This window comes from Octopus sinensis, linkage group LG21 (assembly GCF_006345805.1).
Source record: "Octopus sinensis linkage group LG21, ASM634580v1, whole genome shotgun sequence".
Classification (NCBI taxonomy): Eukaryota; Metazoa; Mollusca; class Cephalopoda; order Octopoda; family Octopodidae; genus Octopus; species Octopus sinensis.
The window spans coordinates 24,295,087-24,309,509 of record NC_043017.1 but is presented as its reverse complement, the minus strand read 5'-3'; the positions used below and the strand labels follow the sequence as shown (position 1 = coordinate 24,309,509).

The following is a 14,423-nucleotide window of genomic DNA, read 5'->3' as shown; positions in this document are numbered from 1 at the left end:
TTGTCTATCTGCCTGGCTGTCTGCTTCTTTCTTGGTCTGTCTCTTTCTTTCTCCCCCCTCTTGGTCTGTCTGTCTATTTTATTTTTAAATACAGCCGACCCAGTAGGGATCTCTTACATTGGCACAAGGCCATAACTTTGAAAGGAGATGTGGCGGATTATCTCTTATCTGTCTTAACATTATAATTAAATCCAAAGCTAAATACCTGCCCTTTAAAAATAATTCAGGACATAGAAATAGGTGGCATTTATGTTTCACATTCTTTAGTGATGGTTACAGAATGCTAGCAGTTATCCTCCTCATCATCATCATCATCACCATCACCACCATCATCATCACCATCAACAACAACAATAACAACTTAGTAGTCATCGTTTTAATGTTCACTTTTCCATGTTCGCATGGGCCAGACAGAATTCATTGAGGCAGGTGGTCTAAGGCTGGATGCCCTTCCTGGTGCTAAACCTCCCCAGTTTTCCAGTAAAGTAACATTTCTTTATGAACAGACGTTTTGATGGAAGGTTGGAATCAAAGGACACTGCTTGTATCACTGTGACACTCAATGCTGAGCGTCACAGAATGCTGAGGCAAGAACACACACACACACACACACTGAGCTTTTTATCTAGTTCCTGTCTATGAAATCCACTCAAGGATTTATCAACATTTATAATAAGCAGATTGCAGCACTTTTTCCTTGCTGGCATGGATTGGGCAGGAAATATTTATTTCATCAAGTGATATCCTTTTCAAATATACTTTATCTTGTCAGTTTTTTTTATCTCCTTTGTAGCTTAGATTTGACCGAAGCGAAAACTCCATCTCTGGGAGACTCAGCATTCTCAGATCTCTCATTAAAACATTATCTTCTTTGTTCTTTTTCTTCTGCTAATATCTTCTATTTGGCACTCATGTTTTTTGCTTTATTTATTCACCCTTTTGTTTGTTTAATTCAGGGGTTTCCCAACTTTTTCTAGTGCCTTTCCCTCCCCCCAACTCACCACCACAAACAGACCACTTTCTGCAGCAAATTCAACCCAACCATATTTCACAAATAAAGCTTAACCTAATTGACCCATTATTTTGTTTTTACGTTCATCACCCCCATTTGGCCACCTCGTTATCACCCCCACTTTTCTTCAATCTCTCTCCCCACCGATCTTTCCACAGCCCCTCACTTTGGGAACCACTGGTTTAACTGGTGCTTACAAATATGTCCTGGTAGCTTGTACCACTTTTTTGCTACTTGCTTTTGGTGCCTTTGTAGCCATAGGTTGGCATGGATACCCAGCCTTTAAGCAATAGCATAACTGGGGGAGGAGAGGGCGGTGCACCTTGGGTGACGTTTTTGTCAGGGGTAGCATTTCTGGCTTTGCTGCATAAGGCTATATAGGTTTGGGGGCCTGAGGAAGGAGCAATAAAAAACAAGGGCTGTTCTGGCTTATGCCACTGCCATATCAACCCTTTCATCCTGACCTTGCAGGATATCATGGATGTGACAGCTGGAAGGTGGGGAAGCTGCACTAGTAAGCTGGTACTCAGTTTCAGCTAAATAGACTGAAACAGTGCAAAATGAAGTTCCTTGCTTAAGGACACATTGCCACCACCTGGTTCAGGAATTGAACCCACAACTTTATAATTGTTAGAGTAATACCCTAACCATGAGGTCAAGCACCTACTGTGTATTTATCCACTCCTCCACAATATCATATCAGTGTAGTCATGTCTTAACCCTCAGTATTCTGATTATTCTGTGAAATTTAATCCTTATGTATTAACATTGTTTTGAATTAACCATGCATCGTCTCATAGCCTTGAGATTTTGATGATGTAATTGTCTTTTTTTAGTTGGTGAGTTTTTGTTCTGTGACCTTAGCTTATCAGCCAAGTGTCCGGGACATCACATATGATGCACTATATATGTGTGTGTGTATGTGGCCTAGTGGTTAAGGTGTTGTACTCATGATTGCTAGATCATGGGTTTGATTCCCAGACTGGGCAGCATGTTGTGTTCTTGAACAAAATACAGCTGGATGCCCTTCCTAACGCCAACCACTCCAAGAGTGTAGTAAGTGCTTTTACATGCCACCAGCATGGGGGCTAGCCAGGCGGTACTGGCAACGACCTCACTTGAATGTTTTTCACGTGCCAGTAAGGCGACGCTGGTAATGATCACGCTCGAATGGTGCCTTTTACATGCCACCAGCACAGAAGCCACACACGCACACTCATAAGGGGGTATTGAAAAGTTCCTGGTTTTAAGGGTATCGTAAAAGGTCTGGTTGGAGGCCCAACCTTCTGAGTTCTTTTGCAAGGCTTAGAAAAATTGAAGGGCCACTGCAATAACCCTGTGAATCTAAGAGGTGAATATGTTGATTAAAATTATATTTAAATGGCGCAGGAGTGGCTGTGTGGTAAGTAGCTTGTTTACCAACCACATGGTTCCGGGTTCAGTCCCACTGCGTGGCACCTTGGGCAAGTGTCTTCTACTATAGCCTCGGGCCGGCCAAAGCCTTGTGAGTGGATTTGGTAGACGGAAACTGAAAGAAGCCTGTCATATATATGTATGGGTGTCTGTGTTTGTCCACCTAGCATTGCTTGACAACCGATGCTGGTGTGTTTATGTCCCCGTCACTTAGCGGTTCGGCAAAAGAGACCGATAGAATAAGTACTGGGCTTACAAAGAATAAGTCCCGGGGTCGAGTTGCTTGATTAAAGGCGGTGCTCCAGCATGGCCACAGTTAAATGACTGAAACAGGTAAAAAAAAAAGAAAAAAAGAAAAATGTATTTTCTTTTACCCAAACCCTGGAACTTTTCAGTACCCCATCATATATATATATGTGTGTGTGTGCATGTATATGAGAAAGAGTTTTAGATATTTTAGAAAATGTCATTATGGAAAGATGAGAGAATATGCATTGTTCTAAAAATATGTTACAGTGCTAAAGTGTCTTTTTTTTTAAATCTTAAATGTCAGCATCTGTTTTGGTTGTCATTTGAAATTAACTACCAGCCAACAGAAATGATTAATTTCCTTTTATCTTGTTTATCCAAGTTATTATTGTACGTGTGGTGAAACAATGATTTATGTGGCTTCCATGATGTGGTGGTTGGTGGCAAAGCTCTCTTTTGGCTCTCGTCATCATCTTAACATCCACTTCTCCGTGCTTGCATGGGTCGGAGGGAATTTGTCGAGGTGGATTTTCTATGGTTGGATCCCCCCTCCTGTTGTCAGCCCTCACCCATTTCCGTGCAAGCAATGCTAGGGGGACAAACACAAACACACATATATACGACGGGCTTCTTTCAGTTTCCGTCTACCAAATCCACTCACAAGGCTTTGGTTGGCCCGAGGCTATAGTAGAAGACACTTGCCCAAGGTGCCACGCAGTGGGACTGAACCCGGAACCATGTGGTTGGTAAACAAGCTACTTACCACACAGCCAAAAAGTTTTTTTTTTTGTTCCCCCCTCCCCCCCGGTGTTTTTCTGTGTCTTGTTAAAGTAGAAACTATCAGCTTAACTTTTCAATGCCAATTTGCTTAACTGAAACTACCTTTGCTTACATCAGACAAAAACCTCTAATTTTGAGGTGTTTACATTTAAATTAAAACATTCCGTTGTAATTTTATGCGAGGACATTTTTATTTAATTTCTCTTCCAAACACTATCCAGACTATGACAAATATTCTCTTTTACTTGTTTTAGTCATTTGACTGTGGCCATGCTGGAGCACCGCCTTTAGTCGAGCAAATCAACCCCGGGACTTATTCTATCGGTCTCTTTTGCCAAACCGCTAAGTGACGGGGACGTAAACACAACAGCATCGGTTGTCAAGCAATGCTAGGGGGACAAACACAGACACAGACACACAAACATACACATACATACATATATATATATATACATGTATACGACAGGCTTCTTTCAGTTTCCGTCTACCAAATCCACTCACAAGGCATTGGTCGGCCTGAGGCTATAGCAGAAGACACTTGCCCAAGATGCCACGCAGTGGGACTGAACACGGAACCATGTGGTTGGTAAGCAAGCTACTTACCACACAGCCACTCCTGCGCCTATTGTTCGGTTATTTTCACTAAATCTCTCCAAATTCTTTGTTCACTGAAATGTATTGGCAAAATGTATTTTACCGTCACCAATCATCATCATCATTTAACATCTGTTTTCCCTGTTGGCTTGAGTCCGGAAAGTTTCATAGGATCCAACAAGCCACGGAGCTGTATTGAGCTGCAGTGTCAGCTCTGGCATGATTTGTACAGCTGGATACTGGCCCTTTCCTGAAGCCAACAATGTAACCCTTTCGTTACCGTATTTATTTTGAGATGCTCTGTGTTTCTTTCAATTTTTTTAAATATAACAAAGAATTTAGTAAAATAACTTAGTTACCATTAAGCTAGTGTTAGGAACATAAATTGTGACTAAGGCTTGGTGGAATATTTTAATTCAAAACTTATGAAAACAAGATATTTGTACTACAGAGCCAGAGGTGGTTTCTGCTGGGTTGGTAACGAAAGGGTTAACAGTGTGTACTGAGTGGTCTTTTTCGTGCTACTGGCACTAACGAGTGAAAAGGAAGGAAAAGAAGTCCATGTTTGTGTCTCCTTGGTCTTCATATTGCATGATAGTTGTAAATAAGTTGACATTGTCATACAAACTGTTACCATCCATTTTCAGTATTCTGTGAAAACATATCCGGCCATGAGGAAGTATTTCTCTGCTTAAAAATAGGTGAAGGTTGGCAACAGGAAGAGCATTCAGCCCTAGAAACTCTGCCCTAGTAAATAAACTCCATCTGACCCAAGTGAGCATGGAAAAGCAGATAATGGTGATGTGTGTGTAATGCATGCACACAAACTCACACACACACACACTCTCTCTCTCTCTCTCTCTCTCTCTCTTTCTCTCCTCTCTTTCTCTCTCTCTTTCTCTCTCTCTTCTCTCTCTTCTCTCTCTTTCTCTCTCTCTCTCTCTTTCTCTCTCTTTCTCTCTTTCTCTCTCTTTCTTTCTCTCTCTCTCTTTCTCTCTCTCTCTTTCTCTCTCTCTCTTTCTCTCTCTCTTTTTCTCTTTCTCTCTCTTTCTCTCTCTCTCTCTCTCTCTCTCTCTCTCTCTTATCCCTCTCTTCCTCTCTGTCTCTCTCTCTCATCAAAATACCTCACTGTGGCCTTCAACAGTTAAAACTAAACACAACGAAAGTATGTGAAGCATTTACTTTTGCAAGTCGTAAACATGGTTCCCCCCAAATGCAATCAAATAAAAACAGCAAGCTGCTGTGTCAGACATCACCATGTAATGCTATGGACACCGACAAACAAACATTGCCAACTGGCCAAAACAAGAGAGAAAGGCAAAAGTGACAAAGTGACATGAATGACTCCAGAATGAAAATGTGTAAAACTATAATATAAATTCTTTAACCCTTTAGTGTTCACATTATTCTGCCAAAATTAATGCTTCTTCATCCACATTGTTTTGAACTAATCATGCATTATCTTGTAGCTTTGAGATTTTTATGAGATAAATGCTAATTTTTAGAATGACATTATAGAGTTGGTGTAAGAGACGACATCTGGTCACCTTCTACATAAAACAGGTAGAATATTTTGGCCAGATATACTGGTTTAACCCTTTAGTGTTCGCATTATTCTGCCAAAATTAATGCTTCTTCATCCACATTGTTTTGAACTAATCATGCATTATCTTGTAGCTTTGAGATTTTGATGAGGTAGCTGTTAATTTTTGAAACGATATTGTAGGGCTGGTGTGAGAGACCAGATCTGGCCAGTTTGAACATAAAACAGGCAGAATACTTTTGGCCGGATATGGCCGGTTTAAATGCTAAAGGGTTAACTCTTTGATGACCAAATAGGTGCAGGTGTGGTGATGTCGGTAAGAAGTTGTCTTCCTAGCACATATTCTTTGCAAGTCTAGTACTTACTCTATCAATCTCTTTTGCCAAACCGCTAAGTAACAGGAGCATAAACAAGCCAGCATTGGTTGTCCAGCAATGGCAGTTGGGGATGGGGTGTCAAACACAGACACACGCAGCAGGCTTCTTTCAGTTTCTGCCTACCAAATCCACTCACAAGGCCTTGGTCAGCCCAAAGCTATAGTAGAAGACACTTGCCCAAGGTGCCACACAGTGAGACTGAACCCAGAACCATGTGGTTGGGAGGAAAGCTTCTTACCACACAGCCATGCTTGCACCTATATGTTTAAATTAAATTTGAGAATAATAATTTGGCATAATTTTGTAAAATAACTAACTTTTCCATGATTAAACTTTTATTAACCTTTTCGATAACAAGCCACCTTGGTTCTATGATAGAATTTGCCTGTTTTAAAGTTATCTAAATAAAGATCTGCCATCTAAAATTTCACATTGATTTATATTCCAAATGCCACAATAATGTGGGTTATTTCAGCCATTCAGAATATTCTGTCAAATGCAATGTTTATTCTCGTTATTTTCAATTAATCATGCATTATCTCATAGCTTCAAGAGTTCAATAATGTGATTGTTTTTGTTTTTTAGTATGATACTAGCACTATGACCCGGTAACGCCGGGTCATAGTGCTAGTGCATGCATATACAGCTGCATGCGTGGGCACATACACACGAGTACTGTCCAAATCTCCGACCAATCACATACAGCTAGCTGGCATTCAATTGGCGTATCACGTTTCGGGCATTTTTATTGGGTTTTGGATAGAAAATTCACAAAAAAGTCACTTCTATTGATTTTTTTAATGGCTTTGCGGGGTGACTGGGGAAATGTAAAGATGTGCACGACCATCCTTGGACGGTTTTGAATGACGATAGAAAGTGTGAGCCCTCTAACTGAAAATTTGTGGATTTGTATAAAGGACACACACACAGACATTTTGCCGTTTATATATATAGAGATTATAGGGTAGATTGAACATAGAAGGGAGAATATTTGGGCTGGATATGGCTGGTTTAAATACTAAGGGGTTAATAAATTCTTTGTTATTTTCAAAATTCATTGACGCAAAAGCAGTGTGTTATTTCAATAGAAACAGTCAGATTGGAGGGGCTTTTTGAAAGACATTGGGTAGATTAAGGTATCAATATAGAATTGTTCAAATCTATTTTAGGATAAAACTAGTAGAAATGATGGAGGTAACTTATATCTGTTATTTGAGGAAAATAACTTTTGTAGGTGTGATGGTGAATATATAATGAAATATATATCTCTCCTCTCTTTCTCTCTCTCTCTCTCTATATATATATATATACATATACACACATATATATATATATATACATACACACACACACATAAACATATATATATACATACATATATATTTTTCTCTTATATTTTCAGTTCCTCCCCAGATTACCATCAAATCTCATTTTTGTTGAAGCAAAAAAAAACTAAAAACCTTAAAAAAAAAACCTAAGCTAACATAACCAATTAAAAACAAACAAGCAAAAAAAAAAAACCAACCCTGTGGTCTGACATTATACGATGCAAGCCTCAACACCTGTTCAACCTCGTCGTAGTTCAACAAGGTCGATAAAACGGAAAAAATTTGACGACGAGCTTGTGGAGAGTAGCCTTGTAAAGTCTGACCGGGGCCGTTTCAAGACTCTTCCTGTTATTGAAAAACCTGAACCGAACCCTCCAATTGATACTGTGGTCCCACAACTGCCCGAGAAGAAGAAAGTCACACTACCTCCACCTGAGAAAAAGAAGGTATGTAGTTGATAGATTTTCCAAACTATTTGTTTCTTTATTCGGAACTGTTTGTCTGCTCACTGTTTTTCTATGCCAGTCGGGACAAGATTTGTCTCAGCATGTTTATATGTGTAAAGTAAAGTTACCTTCTTGAGTCATACCGGCTCATAAGGGCCAGATTCCAGGTTTCATGGTGATTACATTCCCCACTGGGACATGATGCCAGTCCATCACAGGATGACTCCTTTTTACCAGCTGAGTGGACTGGAGCAACGTGAAATGAAGTGTTCTGCTCAAGAACACAACACGTCACCGGGAAGTGAAACCACATTTGTACAATCATGGGTCCAACACCTTAACCACTAAGCCATGCGCTTCCACACTATCTCAGTATAGCTGCAGTATAATGATTAAAACACACAATATATATATATATATATATATATATATATATATTTTATGCAGTTAAGTATATGTCTGGTCATAGAGTGACCAATGGTTTCACAGCCATAAAGCATTTAGCATTATGGACGATTCATCAAATGCTTTAGGGATGCAAACCATTGGTCAGTTTACGACCAGACATATACTTAACTAAATATTTTCTTAACTGTAGATAAGATTTAAATGTAAAACAAAGACTAAATTATGTTCTGCCTTCCATAGTGTTTCAAACCAACTACAAAGCTTTTTGAAATTATTTTTGAATGATTAACTTTTAATAACCACACTGTTCCAAAATAGACTGTCGATACACTGTCTTCTTAGAGAACCTGGAACCATCTGATTGCAAAACAAACTTCTTAACCACACAGCCATGCCTACACCTAACACGATGTTCAAAGCTTTCCTTCTCTCCTTTTTTTTTTTTTTTTGGGGTTTTTTTTTTTTCAAGTTTCATATTTCCATTTATTCTACAAACTTTACCATCCATGGAATAGATTTGTGTTCTCAAATATCTGAGTAGGTGTTGTTGTTCTTAGCTTTTGTGTGGTTCATGTGTTGGGTTGGGTTGAGCTGGTATCATTTACTCACCAATGACAAAGTCAGTTTATTCATTTAAATGGTTGGGGTTTGTTTTTTTGTGTTTTTTTTTTTTTAAATCTTGTTTTAGTTTCTGTCTTGGCATAACTTAAATGTAGAAATAATAAACGAAATAATAGAATGATGTTTATCTTGGGTTGGGTGTTGGTGCTAAATTTAGACAAGAGGTTTATAACCCCTTGCATGTGTGTGTTGGGGGTTATCTCACCCATTGAGTGCATAACATTAGAGCTTGGATTTGTTATTTTTTTTATTTTTGTTTATTTTTTTCAATTGTTTTATGGTTGTAATAATAAAACTACTACACGCAAATGTGACAAAGCCTCGTGAGTCAATAAGGAAACATCATCATCATCATCATCTTTTAGCGTCTGCTTTCCATGCTAGCATGGGTTGGATGGTTCAACTGGGGTCTGGGAAGCCAGTAGGCTGCGCCAGGCCCAGTCTGATTTGGCAGTGTTTCTACAGCTGGATGCCCTTCCTAACGCCAACCACTCCATGAGTGTAGTGAGTGCTTTTTACGTGCCACTGCACAGGTGCCAGATGAGGCTGGCAAACAGCCACGATCGGATGGTGCTTTTTACGTGCCACCGGCACGGAGGCCAGTCGGGGCGGCACTGGCAACGGCCACGTTCGGATGGTTCTCTTATGTGCCACCGGCATTGGTATCACAGCTACAGTGGTACTAAAAATAGCAGCCAAATATATTATACCTTCTTTAAAAAGAAATGATTCACTGGATAATGTTGGCTTAAGCTGTCTTAAAATAAAATGGGTTGGTCATATCTGGAACACTAGGATCATAGATCTACTTGGTCAGAGTTGACCTGGAGTTAAACAACATTCATCATCATCATCAACATTTAACATCCGCTCTCCATGGTTTGACAAGAAGCTGTCTGGACTGCAACTGTCTGTTGTGGTATGGTTTTTACAGCTGGATGCCCTTCCTAACGCCAACCACGTAACAATGTGCTGAGTGCTTTTTACATGCCACTGGCACAAGTGCGTTTATGCAGCATGAGCACAGGTGTTTTTTGGGTGACACTGGCACCTGAAAGGAGAAGCCACACAACCATGCATGTGTCTATATGTAAAAATATAAAAATATAAGGCGGCGAGCTTGGCAGAACCGTTAGCACGCTGGGTGAAATGCGTAGTTGTATTTCGTCTGCCGTTATGTTCTGAGTTCAAATTCCGCTGAGGTCGACTTTGCCTTTCATCCTTTTGGGGTCGATAAAATTAAGTACCAGTTACGCACCGGGGTCGATGTAATTGACTTAATCCGTTTGTCTGTCCTTGTTTGTCCCCTCTGTGTTTAGCCCCCTGTGGGCAATAAAGAAACATATATGTAAAAATATGTTTCATTTCTTTCTTTTTTTTTTTTTTTTTTTCAGACAACAAAAACAGCAGCCAAAAGGAAACAGAAGCAGAAGGTATTGTGGCTTTTTTTACCTTTAATTCTGTTTATTTTATTTTTCATTTTACCATTTTGTATCTTGCTTTAAGTGCAGATGTTTGTTCCAATTTACAACATACATACATACAATGTTGCAAGAGATTTCACCTTTTGATGATGTGATCAGCAGTTCAGATTTATTCTTCATAGGTGCTGGTCTTTGGATTGTCTTCATGCTAAGATCCTCTTCAAGGCTTTTAGGTGATTACATCAATCACCCACACTTCTTGATCTCCATAGATTGATAAAATCTATCAATCCGTTTATTGAATGGTTGTCTTTGGCTTAAAGGTGCGCAACTCAGGCACGGTCAATGTAACAAGATATGTTTGCTTGATGCAACAATTCATTGGCAATTTCACACCAATACCGCCCCCAACCATTATCCTTTATCTTTTCCTTGTTTCGGTCATTAGACTGCAGCCATGCTGGGGCACTGCCTTGAAAAATTTTTAGTCAAATGAATCGACCCCAGTTCTTTTTTTTTTGTTTTGAAGCCTGGTACTTATTCTTTTGGTCCCTTTTGCCAAATTGCTAAGTTATGGGGATGTAAACACCAACACCAGTTGTTAAGTGGTGGCCACACACACACAAAACAGGCTTCTTTCAGTTTCTGTCTGCCAAATCCACTCACAAGGCTTTGGTCGGTTCAAGGCTAAAGTAGAAGACACTTTCCCCAAGGTGCCATGCAGTGGGACTGAACCCGGAACCATATGGGTAGGAAGCAATCATCATCATCATATCATCATTTCGCATGTCAAAAGATGATATGATGATGCATAGGTTGGATAATTTAACAAGGTCTAATGGCTTCCAATAACTGCATCATGCTCCAGTGTCTTCTTTGGCACGGTCTGTATGACTGGATGCTCTTAATGCAATCACTTTACAGTGTGTTTTGGGTGTTTTTCCTTTCCTGCCACCAACACTGTTGAGGTCATCATGATGGCTTTCTTTCAGCTTCCAGCACAATGAACTCTGCTGAAAGTTTTTACTGTAGTTGCTTCTAATTTGTGGGAGACAAGAAAATTGCAGCAAAGTGGCATGCAGACCATCATATCACTTGTTTGACATTGCATTTTTATTCTTCTCTTCCATTTTATTATGACATGCACATTGTCTTCCGTGCCGGAGGCACGTAAAAAGCACCATCCGATCGTGGCCGTTGCCAGTCTCGCCTGGCCCCCGTGCCGGTGGCACGTAAAAAGCAACATTCGACCGTGGCCGTTTGCCAGCCCTGTCTGGCACCTGTGCCGGTGGCACGTAAAAAGCACCCACTACACTCACAGAGTGGTTGGCGTTAGGAAGGGCATCCAGCCGTAGAAACACTGCCAGATCAGACTGGGCCTGGTGCAGCCTTCTGGCTTCCCAGACCCCAGTTGAACCGTCCAACCCATGCTAGCATGGAAAGCGGATGCTAAATGATGATGATGATTGTGTTTGTATTCTTCTCTTCTGTTTTACAAATTCAGTGTGCACATGTGCATTGCATGTTCATACTTCTCTTTCTGGTCCCTACTCAAATCTGTTTACAGATCACAACCATCTCACGAGCCATCAGTCATGAGGAGCGCTTCATGCTCTGATGGCTGTGAAAAGAGTATATTTTGAGGGAAAAACCAAAATGAACATGCTTCATCACACACCCAAACCCTCAGTCCTCCATCTGTAATACAGTCACATTAGATGTATGGCAGTCTTTTGTTACATTTAAGAATATAAAAAGCACTTTTTATACACAGGGATATATGATAAAATGGGTGACATGGCTAGGCTTTTCTCCCTAGAAAATTAAAGGAAAACACAAAACATAGACTATCTTAACCCTTTTGATACTGACCTGTCCAAGACAGCCCTTGGTTCTGTCAGACATGCTTCCTCTTTTAACCCTTCAATATTCAGATTATTCTGCCAAATATAATGCTTATTTATTCACATTATTTTTATTTAACCTCACATTATCTTGTGACTTCAAGATTTCGATTATGTGCTTGTTTATTTTTTAGAATGACATTGTAGAGCAGGTGTGAAATGTTGGAGGTGGCCAGTTTAAACATACAAGCAGCAGAATATTTTGGCCAGATATGGCCTGTTTAAATGCTAAAGGCTTAAAGTGATCTAAATTAAAATCTTTCATCAAAATTTTCATGTTAATTTATGATCCAAACACCAGCTTAATAAGGACAAAGTTATTTCACTAAGTTTTTGATTACTTTCAAAATTAATTGAATCTGAGGCAGTGTATTTCAACAGAAATATGGTAAGAAAAGGGTTCATGTTTATTTTTTTACTGGTATCACTTAGTGAACTGTGGCCATACTGAGGTATTCCCTTCAAGGGTATTAGTCAGTGATAGTGATTCCAGTACTTGATTGGTACTTATTTTATTGACTCAAAGATGAAAAGCAAAGTTGACTCTGGTGGCATTTGAACTCATTATGTAAAGGGATGAAACTAAATACCACAAGGTATTTGTGCAATGTTCTAGCGATGCTACAATCCCACTGTTTCTAGACCGTTCTTTGAATGTTATTTCATTTGATATATTTTCTGTATGTAACCAGTTGTCACTTCTTCTCCCCAGGATGTTACACCAACACCAGTTACAGCTTCCACCAAGGATTTAGGACGATGGAAACCACAAGATGACTTAGCTTTGATTACCGCTGTCCAACAGGTGAGTTACTTTATGCTTATTTAGTCATGCTAACACACAACCATGACTAACACACAAACAGGGGCTTTAGTCCTGTCAGTGTTTTTTTTTCCTCTCCAGTTCTCGTATTTCACCAGGTCATAATCATCATCACCACCATCATCATGGTTGTTTTAATGTCCACTTTTCCATGCTTGCATGGATTAGATTGGATTTATTGAGGCAGATTTTCTACAACTGGGTGCTCTTCCTGTTGCAGACACTCACTTGCTTCCAAGCAAGGTACTATTTCTCTATGGCCAAGCATGTATAATTGTGACACTCATTTTTACAACCATCATGTGGTGTTAAGACAAGGGGACAAACACACTTGCACGCACTCGTACACAGCCACAAACATGCACACACACACACACACACACACACACACACACACACTCACTCACTCACATTTCCACACAGTATCTACCTCCCAAATCAACTCAGAAGGCTTTGGTTGGCCTGGAGCTATAGAAGACGCTTACCCAAGGTACCACATGGGACTGAACTCAGGATTGCATGATTAGGAAGCAAGCTTCTTAACCACATGCCCACACCAGATCCGCAAAGCTCACCGAGGCATTGAATTTTGTTATTTTCTTCCCACAAGTGTGCAGTATTTGAAGCATTGGGAGTTATTAATGATTTAATGGAAATTGTGACATTCATGCATTTCCCAAGAGCATTAGTGACATATAATAGAAATACGATAGCCAAAATAATTACAACTGGGAATTAATACCGGGTTGTTGCTAAGTTGACCCACAAACAGCTTTGTTTTCTATGTTTGTGTCATTTACCATTTATAAATATTAAATTTCCTTCAAAATTTCTCGTTGTCTTCTAGCTAACCAAGCAATTTCGTAAAAACAACCATGTTTTTTCATCTGCTGTCAACATTAAATGTTTTACTAGTGAAAGGTTAGAAATATAAAAACATGAAGTCCATTGGATTAGATTGAAATCAAGCAAAATCAAAATAGATTTATCTCCATTTAGTCTTTTAGCATTTAAACTGGTCATATTAGACCTAAATATTCCACGTGTTTTACGTTCAAACTGACCAAATTCAGCCTCTCACACCTACCATAAAATGTCATTCTAAAGATATACAATCACACAATTGAGATTTAGAAGCAGTGAGGTAATGCATGATTAATTCAAACCAATTTGAATAAATAAGCATGCTTCACAGAATAAAAGAGTTAAAAGTGATTGTTGTAGTATTAATATTGCTTCTGTCACAGTTAATTATTTTTTAATAAGCCCACTGGCTATTTACGACTCCAGTGCCTAATCAGGCATTGAGATTCTATTTACATTGCTATCTTTAGCTTTCGGGTGTCTACCACTGACAAGGTCAAGGAAGGCTGATACCACGTGATCTGGTAGGCTTGGCAGTGATGGCAGGTGATTCTCTCTTGCTAGTAATGTAAACACGAGTGCTTATATGCACCACAAATTCATATGAGAATCTCTCTCGTGGTAAATAACACAGCAT

The 14,423-nt window shown here is 39.5% G+C and overlaps 1 protein-coding gene across 1 annotated transcript in view; it reads left to right on the top strand.

Annotated features, from left to right (window-relative positions):
* Positions 1-14,423, top strand: part of LOC115222876 (microspherule protein 1-like) — a 54,652-nt gene that overhangs the window by 20,515 nt on the left and 19,714 nt on the right. Inside the window, exons 2-4 of the mRNA XM_029793252.2 lie at positions 7,371-7,742; positions 10,166-10,204; positions 12,812-12,904. Of these exons, the coding sequence (XP_029649112.1) occupies positions 7,515-7,742; positions 10,166-10,204; positions 12,812-12,904 (360 nt within the window). The 5' untranslated portion in view covers positions 7,371-7,514. The remainder of the gene's footprint in view (positions 1-7,370; positions 7,743-10,165; positions 10,205-12,811; positions 12,905-14,423) is intronic.